Source organism: Etheostoma spectabile, chromosome 12, assembly GCF_008692095.1.
Source record: "Etheostoma spectabile isolate EspeVRDwgs_2016 chromosome 12, UIUC_Espe_1.0, whole genome shotgun sequence".
Classification (NCBI taxonomy): domain Eukaryota; kingdom Metazoa; phylum Chordata; class Actinopteri; order Perciformes; family Percidae; genus Etheostoma; species Etheostoma spectabile.
The window spans coordinates 9,050,343-9,071,203 of NC_045744.1; the positions used below are offsets into that span (position 1 = coordinate 9,050,343).

The 20,861-nt window shown below is 40.2% G+C and overlaps 1 protein-coding gene across 1 annotated transcript; it reads left to right on the forward strand.

Moving 5' to 3' along the window:
• The first annotated feature begins 8,268 nt into the window (after nucleotides 1-8,268).
• Nucleotides 8,269-18,631, forward strand: opn7a (opsin 7, group member a). The gene is made up of 6 exons (XM_032531786.1): nucleotides 8,269-8,283; nucleotides 10,420-10,513; nucleotides 11,922-12,084; nucleotides 12,424-12,551; nucleotides 17,031-17,365; nucleotides 17,853-18,631. The coding sequence occupies exons 1-6, from the start codon at nucleotides 8,269-8,271 to the stop codon at nucleotides 18,489-18,491; spliced, it is 1,374 nt and encodes a 457-aa protein (XP_032387677.1). The 3' UTR covers nucleotides 18,492-18,631.
• The last annotated feature ends 2,230 nt before the right edge of the window (nucleotides 18,632-20,861 follow it).

A 20,861-nucleotide genomic window follows, 5' to 3' on the forward strand; every position in this document is an offset into this window, starting at 1 on the left:
CAATGGTGGACAATACAGAGGATGAGTTGAGATGCCTGAGGAAAAAAGCTGGATCACTTGCCAGGCGGCAGCAGGGTGAACAGGCTGTTGCTAGGTCGGCATTGTCTTTTAATAATTTGTTGGCACAGCACCGATATTACTGATGCTATGTAGATGGGTATCAATCCAAACCACAAACCATGCCAATTTGTAATGTTTTCATCCAGGAATAAATATGCATCCATCCATTTTCAATCCCGAATTAGTTGACTTTACTAGAAATGTGCGTGTAAACCCGCTTTAACACAAGGTGAAACTAAACAGGTCAAGTTGTGTTAACACAGAGCAGTAAGTTGTGCAGTAGACAATTAAGTTTTCATTAGTAGTCTTACCCAAAAATCTTATAAAAAAACATATTTTTCTGGAGTTCTGCTAAATAGCATGAAAAAAGTTAAACTTTAGTCGGAATTTTTTGATGAGAATGTCCTTAAAAATTAAAGCAATGAAAATGATTTATAAAAAACTAATTAACTTTCACCCTCCCCCAACTCTTTGTATTTCTAAATTCATCAGGAATGCTTTTTTAAAGGTATTCACCAACTAGTGTTGACAAAAAGACCCCGAGTTAATTTAACCCCAAATGTGTCAAAGAACCGGGAGAATTTAGGCCATACGTAAAGACCCCCTCATTTCTTTTTTTTTTTACTCATAACTGGAGTGGGGTGAGGACATTAGGGAAAGGCTACCCGAGCAGCACGATTTGGACTGAATGATTGGATTTTAACCGGGCACCAGGCTACTGCCGGGAAAAGAAGTAACTGGCAACAGCTTCGAGTCAAAGTAACAGTCTTAGTCTCGCAAGTTTTGGGGTTATTTAAACCACCCTTTTTTTTAGTGCTCTTAGAGATTGTGTTCTGGCTTTCAAACATTCCAACCGGAAGTAATCACATACAAAAACACCCAGTTATTTAGAAAAGTGAATGTGCTGCATGTGGTGACGCACAAAGGGACCATGCACCAGGTACGGACGAACCGAATGTAAAAATGAACACTGGGGCTATGTGTCAAAAGGGGTTCTATTTCTCGGAATTTGATTTCAAACCCAAACCCAAAGCCTTATTTCTCATGTCTTAAAGGGTTGTGTACTAGACTTCGCTATGTTTACCGATGGATATCACATACAAAAACATAATGCCCGTTATCTTGGTAGTTTGGGTTTTTTAAATGTTTGTTTCATGGAAGGAGCGTTCATTGGGGGAAACCCCGCCCATGTACTGAAGGGGGACGTGGGCCTAATGCGTGTCTTATTAAAAAAACGGGTTGGGGTTTTTTGGGAGTTTTTGGTATCCCCCGGGGGGACATGAAACCGGGAAACAAAAACTATTAACCGTAGGGGGCCAAAACCAAAAGTGACTAAAGGTGGGTTTTCTAATATACGCCAGCAGTTTTGTTGCGTTACTTGAATTTTTAGGGGGAGAAAAAACTCACATAAAGCCTTTAAAAAGGGGCCTAGCAGGTTTTTGGGTATTTTTTTGCTTTTGCTTGCAGGTTCTCTAAGAGCTCCCCCCACAGCTTTTTAATATATATTTGGCAGCTCCTATGTTTACTTGTGACTGACTCCTCGCTCAGTCAATCTGCAGTTTCCATTTCCTCTGTTCCTCCGACAATGCTTTCTTAAGTTTCTGCTTCTTTTTTTCCTGCTCAGCCAGGAAAATAGTGAGAAAAACTTGGAAAAAAACCTCCATTGCTACCTTGTTAGCTGTTCCTGGATGGCCGTCTGAGCACAGTGTTGTGACACTTTCTGATGCTGAGTCCGGTAAAAGTTCCAAGGGCGGTTTTCCGCTCACAGGCACTAAGGCACCATTCAACTCAAAAAAAGTCATAAAACCATTCCAATGACTCCAAAGCTGTTCTGTTAAAGTAGAATTCTAGTTGATTTCAACATGTAGGTCTGCTGTTTGTAAATGTGGATTGCTGTCAGTAGAGAGAAAAATGAAACCAATCGGAGCTGCCTTCACCGTGTTATCCTAAAGTTGTGCTAATTCAGCTGTGTACTGGCAAACGGCACTCTTTGCGGCAGTGCATTTACGCAACAGTCAGACACTGCAAAGTCAGGGATTGTTTTTGCTGCAGCTTTCTGTGTGTGTGCTTCTGTCTGTGTGTGACCCAACCTGCTCTTTCCTTAAAACGGTTGCTTGCCTTTCCACCTCTTCCTCATCTGAGGCTACTCTCCCCAATGTGACGCAATCACCAAATTGAGTTAAAAAACCCACAATATATTGTACATGGGTGTAGATTAAGTATAGGGGGCGGCTCAATGTCACATGTAGGCTACACATTCTAAGTTTCATGTAAAGTGGAATGCCGTTTACCAAGATACAGCCGTTCCTGTTTCAACAGCCACCTCAGGAAGTTGGTCCTCTATAACTTGTGCATTGTGTTTTTGTCACGAGGGTCCACCAAGTGTATATCCAAGTTTTTTGTGCAGATTGGATTCACAGCCCAGAAGTAGTTAGAAAAAGTATGGTTCCCATATATATATATATTTTTTTTTAATTCTAACAGCGCCATCTAATGACCAATTCACTCAAGATTTGGCATGGGTGCCCAAGTCGCTATACGGAACAATTGTGTCATGTTTGGTGGCAATTGGAATAAATATTGGCCAGATATGCAACTTCCTCTTTCAACAGCCCTGACAGGAAGTTGGTACTCTATAACTTTCTTTGGATAACTTTTTGTCATGAGTGTCAGTAGATACTACCTGCAAAGACTCAAGAAGATTGCAATCATGGCCTAGGAGGGGTTTGAAAGAATGTAAAACACCTGAAAATGTATACATTCAAAATGGCCTTCCGGATGGGCAGAGCTAATAAAGGTAAATGGGAAATACTGTATGTCTGCAATGATTAGCGCAATATCAATATCAAATCTGGTGAAGATTGGAGTAACTATGTCCAAGTTAAAGACATTCCACGCATTAGGGGGAGCTATTGAACCCGCTTACAGGAATGGGCCAAATCGCTGAACAATCTTGCAAAGCTCCAGAGTGTTTATGTGGGCGCCACTTTTTGTGAATTTTTGTATACATTGAGGCCGTCAAAAATGTGCCCAAGGGACCAGGCTTAACCAGTTAGGGGGCGCTATAGAGCAACCATACCACTTTTAAGCCTAAATTCAGATTCATGGTTTAAAATTCTGCACATGGCTGCAAGATTTTGAGAGTTTTCGTAGATCCTAAAGTCCTCAAACAAGTCTTTGTAAATTGAGAAATTTCACACAAAATTTGCCCTATCGTAAATTTTTAAATTTTGTGATTTTTTTTCAAAAAATAGCTTGATAGAGTTCCAGATGATAACAAAAGTTACTATGATAAATTATTACTTTTTTTGAATTTAGGGCATACGTTAGGGGGCACTATGGAGCCCCCTGTCAACTCCCTAGACCAATCACTACAGAATTTTGTGATTTTTCATAGATCTGACGTGTGCAAGTCTTTGTGAGTTTTCCCGCATGCTAAGACCCTCAAAAATGAAAGAGATGGGAGAGATGCTGAATAATAATCCTTACGAAAGAAAGCAATAGTTTCCTTGCACTTTGTGCTAGGACACCGTTGGTGCCCTTGCATTTCAGTGCTCGGGCCCTAATGAAACATATTAAAGCCATAAAACATGAGAAGACAGCCATACAATAAAACAATAAAAATCAAAATGTCAACGTCAGGTGTCAAAGGCCAAGGAGAAAGGGTGGGGTTTAACAAGAGATTTAAAAATAGACTATGGAGAGGCCTGTCTAGTGGGAAGAGACAGATCCAGCCACAGTTTAGGACCTGTCACAGCAAAGGCACGGCCCCCTTTGATCTTACGCTTTGTTTTGGGGACACTCAGGAGCAGTTAATCAGCTGACCTGAGAGAAAGGGTGTGTGTATATGGGTGTAGCAGCTCAGAGATGTAGGGTAGTTCACGACCATTGAGGGATTTAAAAGCAAATAAAAGAATTGTAAAGTGGATCCTAAGCTATACGGGCTGCCAGTGGAGTGAGGCTAAAATGGAGGAAATGTTCTCTTGTTTACGTGTTCCAGTTAAAAGATGCATGGCTGGGGTTTGAACCATCTGGAGACGGGCAACAGAGGACTACTGATCTCCACATACAATGCATTATCGTAGTCCCGCCTAGCTTTTTTTTGGGCCAGCCAATTGGTTGATTGATTCAACGACTGCCGGATAAACACTGAAACGTCTTGTATTTTATATTTTTAATCCAGTGTTTTTAAGTCTCCTAGATTAATTATAGTTGAGTTGATGTACTGAGCCAAAATGTATCAGCCATTCAGGCCTTTATGTCATCAAGAGACTTGAGTAATGGTCTGACCTTGTAATCATACAAGTAGGACCTTGACCATGCCCTTAATGCCCACCTGCTGCTCCAAACAAAAGATAAGGATTTCATAGTCCATCGTGTCAAATGCAGCAGTGCAAGGAGTCTGTAGGTAAAAAATATGTCATTAATAACTTTGGTGATTACTTATTGATATTTCCTGGCCTCTGCTTTATACCACTCAAAAGATGGATTCATGGAATAGCAGAGCTGAAGCAGTTCAAGCTCTGTCCATTTTTTTCTGTGGTTGACCACAAGAACGTTTTACATAAGTATGTAGAGCACCCGAAAATACAGGTACTGGTACACAGTGCTAGGACAGAATCCTAGTGCACATGTAAACACCATTTTGTATTGAGTAGAAAAGGCTGCTGTGTATGGTGGTGCCTGGACTTCACTGTAAGGACAGCTTTTCTGTCTGATCTGCCATTTTGTGGTGAACTCTCATCTTCCCCAGAGCACAATTATTTAGGATTTATCAAGTTTATGCTGGTACAAAATAATTGTAAATAATTAGTGTTAGTTATCCCTGTATCTCTAGCTCAGGTTTAGATGAGCCATTTCACTTTGATCTGCAACTGAAATAATTTAGCTTCCAACCCCTGCATGTTTGTAGATGAGGTGAGTCATGATATATATTATATTAAAATTGTGGCCACTTCAGCAGACAATCTTTATTCTAGCCTCACCTCTACCTTGAACAGTTGGAACGTTCGAATTTGATGAATTTTAATTAGGAGTCGTGCCTTCTGGTTTTATGCATGCAATCTGCAAAACAGATATAGGATAATAGGATTACTGCTTTGCTGTAAGTCCTATAGTATTTGCTGTTCCCATCAACAGTGATTAATTCCTGTTTTTTTATGAAAGCCCCAGAATATGGAGCACGCTTTTTGTGTGCTCTTTAATAAAGTCAAGGAAGGTGCCTCCCAGCTGGATCCCAGGGATTTCACACCATAATTGTTGCAAAGATGTACATTTTTCAGTGCAAACACACTTTGGGCTTCAATTGCTTCAGCTCCCTTATTGCTGTCTCAAAAGCTTTTATTTTCCGTGCCAATCCTCACAGTAAATGATCTAGCAACTTTTCTATACTGACATGCAGTTCAGACATGATGTGAATTAGAGGAAATAAAACAAAGGGCAAAGCTGTCATTTCCACTGTTGAGTCAAACGTTACATCTTCCAAAACAAACAGCAGAATGTAAAGGCTGCTGTTTTCATATAACACCGATATACAGTAAGACATTCATATCGCAGCTCTTAAGTTACCCTGCTTCACCATAAAAAAACTGCCTCAATCTTTCAGAAAGGAGTTACAAATTGAAACTGGGATCTGCATTGAAATGTGATCTGCATATGAATTTTCCTTTTATTCTGATTTAGAGATATCCATGTTCATTAAAATCAGCTGATCTCTGGCAGAACAGTCCTGCTGTGAGCAGTTTCAGCACAGCAAGACTTCAACCCTTCCCACTCTTCTGATTGATCTCATGATCAGAATGGATCAAATGATGCATGCATCTGTACATTTATATATTGCATTTATAAATCATTTATTCAATGAATGTTTCAGCAAAGTTGGTACTTTATAATATAACTTTAAAATTGATGGAATTTGTGAGTTTTGTACTGTAGCAGCAGGGCTTTGCCTTATCCACTTATGAGGCGTATCTACCTGTAGTTGCTGTTCCACCCTCCTCCTCCCCACCAACCAGTGTCCAAGCAACGTCCATGGTCCAGAAATAGCTCCAGTGGTTTGTTAGGGCTGCCTCAATGAACGTTTGGTAAATGCAAGGATTCTTGCAAATTCACGTGTCTAATGTTCTTCTTCCTCCACTCTTTCTTGCATTAAGTTTCATTAAGCTGAATAAAAAGTCCCACCTCTTGGGGTTGAATGTGACTGAAAACCATTGGTGCTGCATGGGCAGCAAAGTGAAAGCAGCAATGGGGAAAGATTAGATTAGATTGATTTGTGTAAATTAAAGCACTGCTCTCTAGAAACTAAAGTATTTTTGTAACCACAATACAAGAAGGTAATGCAAACAATGCACACAAATTATCACGACAAAGCACAGCATGACTGTGAGGAAAAAAAACAATAATGTTGCATTAAAATGTATTTGCAGTGGCTCGGAGCAAGTATATTCAATCAGGTTTGTCTGTAATCAGAGCTCCTGGGAGTAATCGAGATGTAAAGACGTGTATCTTCAGGAGGCCTACATTAAACTTTTATGGAACATGTTGTGAAAGTCGTGGAATGACGGATAGTGATTTGGAAACTTACAAGAAATGTATGCAATACATGGCAAGTGAAAGACAGGCCATTTCAATAAATTCCCTTTAAATGTCACAATCAACTATTACTGCTACAAGGGAAACAAATCAACAGTGAGCTTCTGAAGTAACTGCAGTCAATGTAAGGATAAACAGGTCTGAACAGTAGCAGCATGATAAAAGAAAGGAATTGGCCCAAAGATGTACACACAAAGTGAGAAAGATGTCCCAGGAGGATATGGTACAGATATAGTTGCTTTTCCTTCCAAAAGAAAGTTCTATTCAACAATGTTTCACAAATGAAAGCCTACAAGGAGCAACATATGCATAAAGACTGTAACCAATAAATTGTGCTATGTTTTATAAAAAGCATGATTACTATTCTGTCCATTCCTCTGTTATGATAGCTTGACGTCGTCATACTCAGATTCTAGTCAGAATATGAACGAACTACCCGACCTCAAATGTTGTGGGCGGGGCTAAGTTTGACTGGCATCCGGACTACTGTCATGACTGTCTGCAGACCGCTTTTCCTGGCCAGGCAAAGTTTGTATTAGGTGCTTTATTCGGTATTCCCACCAGACCACTTTGATGCTCATACTGTGTTTTCTCTCATCATTTACGTTCATTTTTCTTTTTTTTTTACCCCCTGTGACCATGGCAATTAATTCTTTAACAACACCATTACACCTTGAATACAGCTTTCATCTCAAGCTTTTTTACAATCTGTTCCAGTGTGTGTGTGTGTGTGTGTGTGTGTGTGTGTGTGTGTGTGTGTGTGTGTGTGTGTGTGTGTGTGTTGTGTGTGTGTGCGCGCGCAAGAAGGAGCGCAAGTGGTATTCAAAGCCATATTTTCACTGTGTGTAACTCTTTTGAAGATGATTCATCCATGCTTTCAAGGTGTGACAAACTGGACTGTTTCCCTTTTGGCATTTTTTGAGACAAATTCTAAATTAATTTTCAAGTTCACTCACTGTGATTTTATTTTATTTTATTTTATTTTGTCGAGGGAATATGCAATACTGAGTTGTAATTAAAAGCAGCACATGATTGCTGACACAATGATTAACGTGAAACGTCAAAAGTAACGTTAAAAGGGCTGACATTGACACTCATCCCATAATGCACCACACTGCTGAAACATTACAGATTCACAATTTAACCATTTCAACTCCCTGGACCCTTCGGCGAGTCCGTTATTAGGCTACATATGCTCTGCTCAAAACCAAAGTATCTCTATTTATATTCAAGTGAAGATCCAAATTCAAGGTCTCCAAATATGAAATGTTACAGTATTAGATAGCCTTCATTATTAGACTCATGGTTCATAAAAAACAATAATAAAAAAACACACACAATTAAAAAAAAAGACAGAACAGACACTAATTAAACAAGAAAGCTATACCAGTAATCCCATAAGGGTGACTGGTATCACAAAGTACTAAACCTCGGGTCAAAAGTATTCCATTCTGAATTATAGAGACATAACAGCAAATGCCATAATAATTGAGTCTTGGTTTGAACATTCACTTGTGTACAGTGTAGTGTAAGGGTTGGCCATTCACACATTTTTATTGTGTGGGATTCCTGCTCAAGGACATGCATTTGAAAGGAGACATTAGCTAGAAAAAGGTAATGCCTTTTGGCAAGGTAGTGCCTTTTGGCTGTAATTTAAGATGGTGAACTACAGCCCTTCTAATTGTGCTCCTTTCGTTTTTAAACTATGTCTAAAAGGGGTTATGAATGCTACACTTGACGTAAGCAATACATATGTGATATGTGAACACGCCTCAACACCCTTGAGGCTGACACTCAGCACCTTAACCTTGGTTAGTCGTGCACTTGAAATCCAATATATCAAAGGACAGAGACAAAACAGTCAATTTGTTGCTTTCCACTGCAGTGGAATAAATGACAGAACATATCCACTGTAGACTGTTTTGCCAAACAGAGTGAAAACATGACTAATCTACTTTAACAGCAACTTAAGAGTGAACGAACCCTAAAGAAAGATGCACGCTCAGGCATGAAGGCATTTTCCTTTTGGACTATTACGACTAAGACTATATTCAAAGCAGAAAGATAACGAGCCTGTGAGAGTGAGAGTATGGTTTTAGTTGTAAATTGACGTCATTAAATGATTAGAGCAGTTAGGGGACCTGGAGGTCCGGCTCAGCCTCCTGCTTCTGTCTACACAGCACACCACAGGTGTAGCAACAGTCCGAGTGGGATCCGCTGCCGCTCTGACTGCTGCTGAGAGGGAGGGAGAACATCTCCGGGACTCCAGTTGGCGAAAACCATATATACCATAAATATATAGGGAAAGACTCAAAAGGGATTTTGGAAAAGGACTTTAATTGGATCAAGCGCAGCATTTAAGAGGACGCGGATTTAAGTAATTCAGCACTGGCCGAGGTAAGGACATTTCCTTTTTCATTATTTAAAAAGATACGACTATGTCTGGTCTTGTAAACTATTTACGTGTAATTGACTCAAATAGCCTATGTGGCGAAATTGAGCACAGTAGACAATACGTTACCAAACAAGGCTACAATTGTGTTGTTAACCCAACTATTCTCGCAAATGCAACCCACTTTAGGCATTATTATTGATCTTTCTTGGGGTTATTCTTTTTATTTATTTTAAATCTTTATTCGGGAATATATCCCACCCGTTTGCACGCGCGCATCATCTGCTACATGAGTGCCCTTACCCTGCAACATCATAAAAGGGCCATGTGGGATAGTAATTAGGCCCCACTTTTAAAAGTGTGAGTTAAACATAACACAGGATTAGAGACATGCTCCAAGATTGACTGGTCGTTGGACCCCGACCCTGTTAAAATCACCTTTTATTAATCTTTATTTAAAAATGTATTCATTGCGCATCTTTCACTGAATCTACTTCCGCTGTTTTTGTAAGACTTGTGTTTCTCACACTGCATCCATGAAAGCTTTCCTCTGAACAATGGTTCAACAGCTTATAGCTTACAGTGACAGGTGATGCAGATGCTACAGGGCTGTCTCCAGTCTTCAAGCCCACGCTGTTTCACTTTTTATTTATTCCAAATGATGACATTATTACCAAACGATACCAAGACGTAGCCAATCCGAATGAGGCAGAGTTTAAGGCAAAAAACAGCAACAGTTGAACAGGGGTTCAGTAATAGAGAGCCAGTCTGAATAGATGCATGTAGCAGTGGAAAGTGGAAAAAGAGGAGAATAAGCCATTCACAAGGTCTGCTACACATTGGAAAGAGAACAATAAACTGTGTACACATGTGGCACGTTTAATTCACAAATGTGGATACAGTGCATTGTAAAGTGTATTATAAAGGAGGATTTTCTGATTGGTTTATGGTTTATGCCTTGCCAGCTAAATACGGTTTCTGAACTGCTGAGCATATTAGAACGAAGAAAATATGACAAATACCAGGCAACATGTTTTGGTTCCCTGTTGTTTCTTATTGTTTATTGACCCTCATATCATTCATTGATCTATGTCTGTCAGTCACCAGAGTGTTGATGATGTGCATCTTAAATGCATTTTAATGTGTTTGTCCTCTCCTTTGAATTCCATTCAGTTAATGATATTGAACAAACCAAATGATATAATATGCCTTCTGACTCAAGCTTGTTAAAGCTTTAAAACAACTATTTTTTGATTATCATGGGGAGAAGCTAAAGCCGGACACTTTCAAATCATGCCTGTGACGACACAAATTAAAAGCTAATATATTATGAGCGAGACAGACCCTTAATATTGCTCTTGAAAAAATCCGATCAGTTTTCAGATGGAGTGTTAGATGAAGACATTGCCTTCCAGTCCAACATACCTGTGCCAATGGACACAACCCTGGCTGTGATCTACTTTGTTTTTGGTGAGTAAATTCTTCAGAAATTCAAACCCATTTTGTCTTTTTGTATTCCATTAACAGATGATAACGAGTTAATAACATTAATAATGCTGTCAGTGAGTTTTCTACAATTCTGCTCAGGCTGAAATAAGTAACAGCGTGAAGCAAGACAGCACACTGTGAAGCCTTGGAAGCGTGTTTATTTCTGTATTTGTGACTGTGGTACTAGGTGATACTGTATGTATATGCATCACCTCTATCAATATTTACTCTAGTTAATTTATATGGAACTCTCCACGGCATAAATCCATGGAGTGCCAAAAAAGACCCTGGACACTTGGCGCATCATCGCTGACTCACTGAGGTCTGGGCTGTAGCTTTTGTGCTGCAGCCTTGACCTCTGTGTGTGTCTGTTCATGTATCTGTTCGTGTGTGTCTTTTTCTGCATGTGTTGTTTTGTCTCCCTCCCTCCCAGCTTTCCTCTCCGTTGAATATGTACAAAATATTTTCTCAAGTTGTGTATAAGTATGAGTTTACACCTGCATGAATCTACCCTTCCTCAGGCATTCTCACATCGATGTAAAGACCCAGTGAGTCAGTGCTGCAGCTGTTGCCGCGAGTTTATCTTAACATAACAATTGAAGCAGTCTCTAAAAAATTAATTATGTGGCTGTTACATTTATTGAAAAATTGAATAAAATCCTATTTGATGATGGCAGCATTACTGAAGAATCCTTACATGTAGTGATAGTCCTGAAAGACAGAGTTTGTTATTTTTCAGAGATTTTATCCATTTTCTGAAAGGGGTTGTTACTTATTCAAATTACTTATTTAAGGGTATTTATTTTACATTTTTTTTCTGATTGCTGCGTTTTGCTTTGATGGACTTTATGAGCAATTTGTGCAGCTCATGTGAATTTAAATAAGTATTTAGCCTGGTTAAGTTAGATGTCAATGTGGTGTCAGGTGTGTTTTTTGCTGCTGTTGGAGTTCGGTTTGTCCCGTGTGTCTGTGCTGATCAGTAAAGAACTTGTAAAACTTGTCACTGTGCGATGCTTTCCCTGCGACCTGAATTTAAGAATCACCTGCAATTGCCCTATTTTGTTCACACTGAGCGTTGCTGGTTTACAAAGTATATTTATGGTTGTCTAATACCAAACACTGTTCCATCTGAACACTAGAACTGTAAAAGCCTTAAAGTATAGTATAGGGAATAGTAAATACTTTTGCAAAAAATAATACAGGTTCAAGGCATGACAGAGTTTTCAGTAGAACCTGAAAAAATGTACAGTATTTCCCTATAAAGTTTAGCTTAGTCTAACATGATAATAAATACATACGTACTTTACAGCCAAATGAATTAAGATCGTTTGTGTTGTTTGTTTGCACTGTGCGCCCAATCAGCACTCACAACATTTGGTCTTTTCTGCAGGAGTATGCTCACTGTTTGGCAACAGCACCCTGCTGTATGTCTCCTACAAGAAAAAGCACCTTCTGAAACAAGCCGAGTACTTCATCATCAACCTAGCAGTTAGTGACTTGGGCCTGACTCTGTCCCTCTACCCCATGGCCATAACTTCCAGCTTCCACCACAGGTATTACACAAGCCGCCCTACTGTAACATCAGATATAAAAGCAAAGCAACAAAGACAAAATGGTTGTTCTCATCCCCAGACAACAAAATATGTTAATGTGAAATGCGGCGTAAGATTCTTTATACTGAAGGTTTTTCTATTAAATCAGACTCCTTTTCATATTTCATGGTTCGTTGAACTAATAAGTATATGGTTGGTTAGCGGTATGATTGTCTGAGAATTTACAGATATTGAGTGTCATGCTCATGCTATTCTCCTGTTTTCCCTCGCAACATCTCCCTCATTGATCTTTTTTCTCTGTCTTTGCTCTGTTCTCTTTTTATCACAACTCGTACACAGGTGGCTGTATGGGAAAACAGTGTGCTCCATATATGCTTTTTGTGGCATGTTGTTTGGCCTCTGCAGTCTGACAACTCTAACTCTGCTAAGCATGGTGTGCTTTGTGAAAGTATGTCATCCGCTCTATGGTAAGTCTTCAAAGAAGCTGTTTTTGCCCAATGAAATGACATAGGATTAACCATCACATCCCTAAGTGGTTGATTGTTAATTTATCTGTGGAAGGAAGTAAACAAAACGACCCCCTCCATAGAGGATTGCACAACAGCCAGGGGCAGCACTCAATACCTATTACTTGTGATGTTGGGCAACAAACGTTACGTATTGTAACTCCAGATTCTATAAGTATAGGCATAGCCCTGTAAGAGTTGATGCTATTGGGTTTATCCCTCGCAAATGCGCAGTTGTGAAGATTTCTTTTTGGCCCTGGTGCCCCGCATGGGCCTCTTTTACGTCTATATATATACTGTATATTACAGCTGCAACACCAGAGATCTGCTACCAACTTCAGCCAATGTTGGTGAAGCAGGTGGCCTGAATCTTAGAAGGCTATGACTAGAATCTGGAGTTACAATACGTAATTATCATTCTATTTTGTACAGTTCATAAGGTTATAATGTATGCTTTAAAAACCTTCATGACTGGTCTGCATAATGTTGTGAGGCCTTCCACATGGATTCTGAAGGGGCTCAATATTCAGGATTAAAATCTTCATTAATTAACGCAAAGCACAGTCCTCATGGGCACTCTGGTGCAGGAGGATGGAGACATGGCACACCAGATCTAACAGCGCATCACATGTCGTTAGGTGAGGATAAGACCAAGTGAATCAGATACATCGCGCAATGAAAGCAGACAAAAAAGACACGGAGATGTGAAACTGTTTCATAATGACAAAAAAAAAACACAGCACAGTGAATAACTCCAAAAAACCTGCTTTCCTTATAGCCACTCATGTGCTAACAGCGCATCATCTGCCGTCAATTGTGGATAAGACCGAGTGAGTCATGGAGGACTCTGCAAAGGGAAAACATCCTCGCCCAAAGGAATTTGTTACAACCTTTGGTGTAATGATGGATTTGGCTGTAATGTAGCCGCGCTCCAGTGCACACAAATGCAGGGGGCAAGCCTAGCCTCTCCAAGCGTTCCTGCTCAATGGCCAGGCCCATGCCACTGGCTTAGTATGGGGGGTGGGATATCGCACCGTCCAGCACATGTGTCCCTGTGCCACGGCAGTTGCCAGGGAGACCCAGGCAGTGGTTGAACCAGGGTTGGGAACCAGGATAGCTTGTGCGCTCCGGTGCCACCAGAATGACCGGCAGGCTCTCCTTCTGATTGCGTGCCAGAGGGACAGGGGGGAAAAGCGTATAGAAGGGCTCTGGACCAATGATCGATGTGAAAAGGCGTCCACACCAAGAGGCGGATTGTGCCGTGTGTTCATAGAGAACCACAGTGCGCACTGTGCTTTTTTGTTTTAGGAAAAGAAAATGTATGTGAAAATTATTTGAGCAGCTTAATCAATCATTGTAGTCTTCCCTTTGAAAAGGGGACCAACAATATATTAATTGCAGATAGTCTAACTGTGGCATCTCACTGTCTGCATATTTAACTGTACATTTCTCTATGCCTAGCTAGACCTTCAGTCCCCAACTGCTCATGCTCTACCTGAGCTAGCTTTATAAATATTGATTCAGATTATTCCCATATGTTCCTTTAGCATGTCAAAAAAGAGATGTTTGCACTTGTCTCTGAAACTGCAGTAAAAAACAGCCTCTGGCTGGAATATGCCCAGGCCGCAGTTGAAAACCCTGGGGACCATTGTGCCTGGTTTACAGCAAACTGCAAGCACTAGCCAATTTAAGGACCATCTTTCCAGGAGTTTGTATGACATGCATGTTGCCCACGAAGCCAATGGTGGCAACCCACTTCCATCCAGTATTGTGAGCTACGTCATTCATACCACATACACCCAACTGTGGCCGATCAATAAAAATCTCCTCACTGTGACTGCAACACATAATCTTTGTAATCCAATGGTAATCTTCTTTGGGTTCCAGCTTCATCTATCTATCAGACTTGTGATGGAAGGTTAGTTTGTACCACAGGAGAACACACAGTCTCCACTGTTAACATGATTTGGATGGGACCAGACCGGCTGCAATGGCACATGAGTGGCCTAGCATTCTGCTGTCCAAATATCCTTACCCTGATACCTTCAACCATGTACAGAGTGAAGAAGAATCGCCTAACTCTTAATAAGTATGCCTCAGTAGGCAAAAAAAGATAAAATAGAGAACACGCATTGTGTATACTTCACATGGAGTGAGTAGCAGCAATGAAAGTTTGATGCAGTTTGAAGTGAAACACATTATTTGCAAGAAACACTGCCGCTGTGATGGAACAGCGAGAGAAAACGATGAACAACGTCCATATGTGACCATGACTCTGAACTGTAACCATCGTAATTATAACATTCAAGGAGTAAGGGTAGGCCTACTAATAATTTGCACACATTAACAGTTGTATATTTTGGACTAAAAGTGAGCAGAATGGTTTTAGTTAAGATAAATGGTTTGTAAATATATATTTTTAGATATCGCAATTTCTCACTGCTTTATTATAGCGAGTTTGCTTCTTCCAAAATATGCTTTGCTTCCTTGTATATGTGAGCATAGAAAAGATGCTGAAAAATTGGACTCCAAAATCTAAACCTTTCACCTCCCTGTGGTTTCATGAATGATCAGTAGTCTGCACTATATAGTTACTGGTCTTGGGAACTAAGACTATAATTAAGGATAATTGTACAATTAGGGCATGTTTTATAATTGTAGGCTACAATCCTCTCAAATTATAGTCTGAGTTTACTGGAGCCAAAACAAATTGGGTGCTAAGAATGGCAAATAAAAAGCACATTAGTAAAATACATAATCCTTTCTTGTTAAAGAATAGAAAAATAAATAAATCATTTAAAAAGATCTATTGGTATCTGACCAGTCAGCCATTGTTAAAACCATTACAGAAACAAATATGTAGTATAGCACTTTATCAGCCCCAATGGCTATCACATGAATACATTTTAAAATAATTGGGCACTGTACTGTTAATAACAATGTTAATAACAGTATTTAACTGATATGTACATGTTAATGCAGGTCGATAACAATAAGGTAAAATCACTGCTGAGTGAACAGAAAAGGCTCCAGGATTAATACATAATATCTGTTAGCTTGGTCAGGAGCAGGCTAGCTGCACAGACTGGATCTCTATGGTCATTTTGGTGCTTCTGCTTTCGAAAAACCGAGTCAGACTTTAACTCATCCAGGATAACTGGGAAATCCCGGCTTAATCCGCCATCTAGGTTTTGCGAAATAGCCCTCTGTTGTAAAGGCATCAAGCTGCCAAGCACGCCAACTTTAGACAGCAATTAACCAACTAAAGAAATAAAGGAGTTGAATTGTGCACCATGAGTATAAGTACATTTCAAACAAAACAGGTCAAGGTCGCCCCTCCCCCCATGTTTCCGTAAATGTCATGACTAACTGTCACTAACCCCCACCCCCTCCCCCAACCATCTTGTTTGTGACTAGCTGGAGTGTTTTGTTGTGTTTTGGTGCCTATCCTGTTCCCCTAGTGTTTGTCTGACGTTTACGACGGAACTCATAGTGAACCTTTAAACTCTTCATGCAACTATTTCCATCACTTTTCATACATGGGGGTAACACCCATAGACTGTATATTAATGGACACCGCATGTGCAACATCACCCATTGGTTTGTGGAGATCTGCTGTGAATTGTTGAATTTGCCATCAACGGGAGCAGCCATCCTGGTTGCGGATGTGACAATTTTAGACAAGAGGGAGGAGTAAGGGAAGAGCCCTTAAACTCTACATGATGTTAAACACTTCCACTGGCAATCACATCATAGCCATGCCCTATCGACGCTTTTAAATTCAACAAGACCATAATTAAAAAAATAAACACGATGTTGCGTTGCAGAAGACTTAGAACTAGCGATTGAAACCATAAACTCCTTATGAAAATTTTTACTGAGGTAATAAATCAAGTGGGTCACTTTCTCATAGACTTCTACAGAAACCAACCTCCTTTTGCAACCGCACGTGTCGCCCCTTGCTGGAATTCAGATAGAATACAGGTTTAAGGCACTTCCGTATTTGCAGCACTACGCCGAATCGGATGCTTTGTCCATTAGTACTTACAGTCAATGGTAACACCATGAATGCCTTCAAGGAAAGACAGTCTGAAAGTAAGTAGTGTTATTCCCATTTGAACAATTCGCTCTTCTACCCCTGATGGTAGTCATAAACACATTAGCCTTTTGCTGCAGTCAGATTTCCTTAACTGGTTTGTTTCAAGCAGACCCTGTCCCTAAATAAATGGACTACTGTAAGTGCTTCAGACTATGAGAAAATGTGGAGGGGGTTGTGGTGGGGACATTTCACCCACACTAAAAAGCAGGGTTATCAAACATCCTAAAGATGTTCATCATCTTATTGTAGCATCATTATTGGGGGCAAATCTATAAATAATAGTTTTGCCAGAATCTTTCAACTACATGGATAATGAAATAGAACTTAATGTGTTTTCACAGGGAACAGGTTTAACTCTTTCCATGTCCGTTGGCTCATTACCTTTGCATGGGTCTATGCCCTGTTGTTTGCCGGCTCCCCGCTGGCCTACTGGGGGAAATATGGACCAGAGCCTTATGGCACCGCCTGTTGCATTGACTGGCGCCTGTCCAATCAGCACTCTACGGCACGCTCCTACACTGTGGCACTGTTTCTCTTCTGCTACATCATACCATGCTGTATTATTTTAGCATCCTACACGGGCATACTGGTCACAGTGCGCGCTTCCCACAAGAATATGGAGCAGCATGCAATGAGGCAGACACACATAAGCAGCAACCAGACAATTATCGTTAAGGTAAGAGGAAAGTCTGCAATTATTTAATTGTAACAACATACCTTTTAGCTCATACAGTATTATGTGCTTTTAAACTTTCTGCTGGGGATCAGATGTAAAATATCAAAGCTCCTTCTTGGAGACGTGTCCTCTGGAGAGTTCTTTGCTCTTTTATTTGTTAAAGAAATTGCCAGTGACCCGAATAGAACCTTAAGCGATGGAGCTTTGCATTAGCGGGCATTGGCTCTGGTTGTACAGTGATGGATGAGAGGCAACTGCTGCCTTTGCTGATTTATAATCATAATGAGAGAGAAAGCCGTAGACAGGCTGGGGGATATAATATTTTTTTTTGTCTTTTAAATTGGATTTGTTGACAATGCAAAAAAACATAGAATAACACCGATCTTACTATACTGTAATGTCACTGTTCTGTGAAAAGCACCAAAAGACGTTTTTCAAAAGTTTATTTTTCTTTAACTTTTCTCTTCTGTGTTCTTTTTTCCTCAAGCTAAGTGTTGCTGTCTGCATCAGTTTCTTAGCGGCATGGAGTCCATATGCTTTGGTGTCCATGTGGGCGGCCTTTGGACACATTGAGAACATCCCTCCTCTGGCATTTGCATTGCCCGCCATGTTTGCCAAGTCCTCCACCATCTACAACCCAGTCATCTACCTAATGCTGAGGCCGAACGTCCGCAGAATGGTGCGCAGCAACCTGGCTACTCTGTGCCACGCCTGTGTGAAGGGCTGCCTCTGCTCCCAGGAGCCTGCTACGTGCTGCTCCAAGCCAGAGATCAGGGTCAGACTATGCTCAATCCACGGACAGATCAACCAATTCCCTTCATCCAACTCCTCTGCTCAACCTCCTATGGTAGCATTCAGGGACCACAGCTGTGAGAAGTGCAAGGATGCTTTTGATTGCTTCACACACTACCCTCGAATCTGCAGCATCACTAACGCTGCTGCCAATGGAGACTCATCTAAGGATCAAGACACCCCAGTTTCCAAAACACATGTGCAGAAGACACAACGCATGTGCCACAAGAAGTCTCAGCTGGCCATCATGTGTGCAAAAAGGACTTCAGAAATAGACAACTTTGATATTAATTTAGAGATGGTTCCAGGGCATGCAAAAGTGGCTTGGCCCTAATATTTCACTATATTCACAATGTTTACAGAATACCTCTGCACAAATTTGGCAGTTTATGTTCTTTCAGGTGTGGAATTACTTTATTTCTAGAAAGAGATCTTTATGTACTATTCATTATAAGTCTAACACTAAACAGCTTAGCTAATATTTTTCTGAGGACTGTGTGGACGTGGTATGATGGGATTGGTTTGACACACAATGTATATTATGTTTTAACTGTTAAAGCTGACAATCTGCACTTTCAACATGTTTTTTTTATTATTGGACAAGTGCTGTGCAAATTCTTCCAGACATTAAGGGCTTGAAATTAGTTTAATGTCATTGACTCATTTTCTGCTAGCATGATCTTATTAAAACCTGGGTTAAGCCTCAGGTAATCAGGAAATTGGCAAGGAACAGTTGGAGTATGACAGTCACTGATGAATAACAACTTTTGACTGATATTCATATAGTTATTATCATGTGAGTCCCACCATCTTACACAGGTTTTTATCCTAGATCATGGCTTTTTTTTGTGAACTGGGTATAACACGCCTTTGGTGATTTCCATGGTCAGGACTCTGTTTTGTTTAATTATTACAGCAACATGTGGACATATGAACTGAGAGCTATCTAATTTCAAAAGCTGTTAACACTGACTTTTACTATGCCAGCCCCAGTAGTTTACACTCGACAGCTGCAGGTATACAGGGTATGGTGCTTGATCAATCATCTATGTACTGTGCTGCGCAATTTTGTCTATCGACCTGTATTATGTGAACTTCAAGTCATTCTTCGTGTTGTTCATGTGTTATTCATGACAACTGAATATTTCTTCAGGATATTGTATATATTGATGTCACTACAATAGAGGAAAAGGGAAGAAAGACACATGAAACGAACAATTTACACAACCCAAATATGCAGCAGTAGATACATTATTTAGTGGAGAAAGACTATTAAGTTCATGTTGTGTGTAAATACATTGCGTCCAGTAAACATGACTGGAATTGGATTAAGGCAAGTAAAACTAGGACTAAATCACTGACAATTCCAACTATTGTTTCCGTTCCTCTATCCAGTCACAGAATTGTTACCCTCATATCTGCTTATCCCATGTGCCTGCTGCTATTTCATTTATTTGTATTAGACTTCTGTGGTTTTACCAATTTCTTAGTTGCAGGGCAAGATTATAACAAAAGGCACCTAATTAGATTGTATCTATCGATCAACAGGGTACTGTTTTAACAGCATCCCTGAATTGGATGTAATTACTGTTAAGAAACTAGAATGCCTGTTCACATTTGTATCCCAAGACCTTATCAATAATCATTCATGGCATGGAAGGATTAAGATTCTTGTGTTTAGGGAAGAGATTAGTAAACTCGCCAGGTGAAAAGGAACAGCAGTGGCTGTTTGAACTGCAAAAGCACACTATCATTACATCTTTAAACCAATGCATGTGGGTCTTTTTAATGACAAAAGGGAAAATCAATCTCCCTGTCAGGGGTATTTGGGGGAGTAAAAGCGGATAATCAAGACAAACACACAGCTGTTTAAACTCGAATGCTCAGAACAAATATCCACATTATACAATATACTGCCATGTAAGAAATTGCCTGTTTTCAGAGCATTGTCTTAGTTAGTATATGCAGAGCTGCCTAGAATCTAATATGGACTTTAATGTTATCATTGTGTACAGGTATATTGGGTTAATGTTTTCTGGAGTGTTCACATACTGTTAGTTCTCTCCCAGCTGTGTGAACCTTTCCATTTCTTTGTGCGTTGCATTGTAGGGGGAATAGTGTCCATCAAGAGCAAAGTCAAACACTTATGGCTATACTATATCTTGTCTTTTTTTTTTTTTTATTTCATTCTCAACACTATCTTAGATTAAGGATGAAGTCTGGAATTGGGATACAGCTATATTATGGATATAGTTGTGTCTGTTATGATTTGGGTGTTTACTTTGGTTTCTTTTTCTCCTTCTTTGTTTTTTTGGTCCTGTCTCGTCTCCTTGTCTTTGTGTCTTAGTTTCCTCCCCGGTCTTGCGTGGTAGTCTGTCTTGTATTCCCCTGTGAGTGTCTGTATGTACGGTTTTCTTGTTTTATTTTGAGGGTTGGTGTCTGTCTCGTCTTGTCTCTAGTTTTACTTCTTGTCTGTCTGATTGTCCTGCCCCGCCCTGATGTGACTCAACTGATGTATCACCTGTTCCTCGTTCCCTCTTGTGTTTAACCTCTGGATTCCCTTTGTTTTTTGTTGGATCGTTTGTGTATCTTTGTGCTGTGCTGTTTGTTGTCCTGCCCTGGTTTTCCCTGCCTTGGTTCCCTGTTTTGGCATTGCTTTCCCCCTGGACCTTTTAGGTATTTTTGGGATTTTGGGACTTTGTGT

What these genes read in the sequence shown, in the direction of transcription:
- opn7a (XM_032531786.1), top strand. An exon ending in TGTGATCTACTTTGTTTTTG is followed by an intron (nt 10,514 to 11,921) that starts GTGAGTAAATTC and finishes TCTTTTCTGCAG; the next exon opens with GAGTATGCTCACTGTTTGGC. An exon ending in ACTTCCAGCTTCCACCACAG is followed by an intron (nt 12,085 to 12,423) that starts GTATTACACAAG and finishes ACTCGTACACAG; the next exon opens with GTGGCTGTATGGGAAAACAG.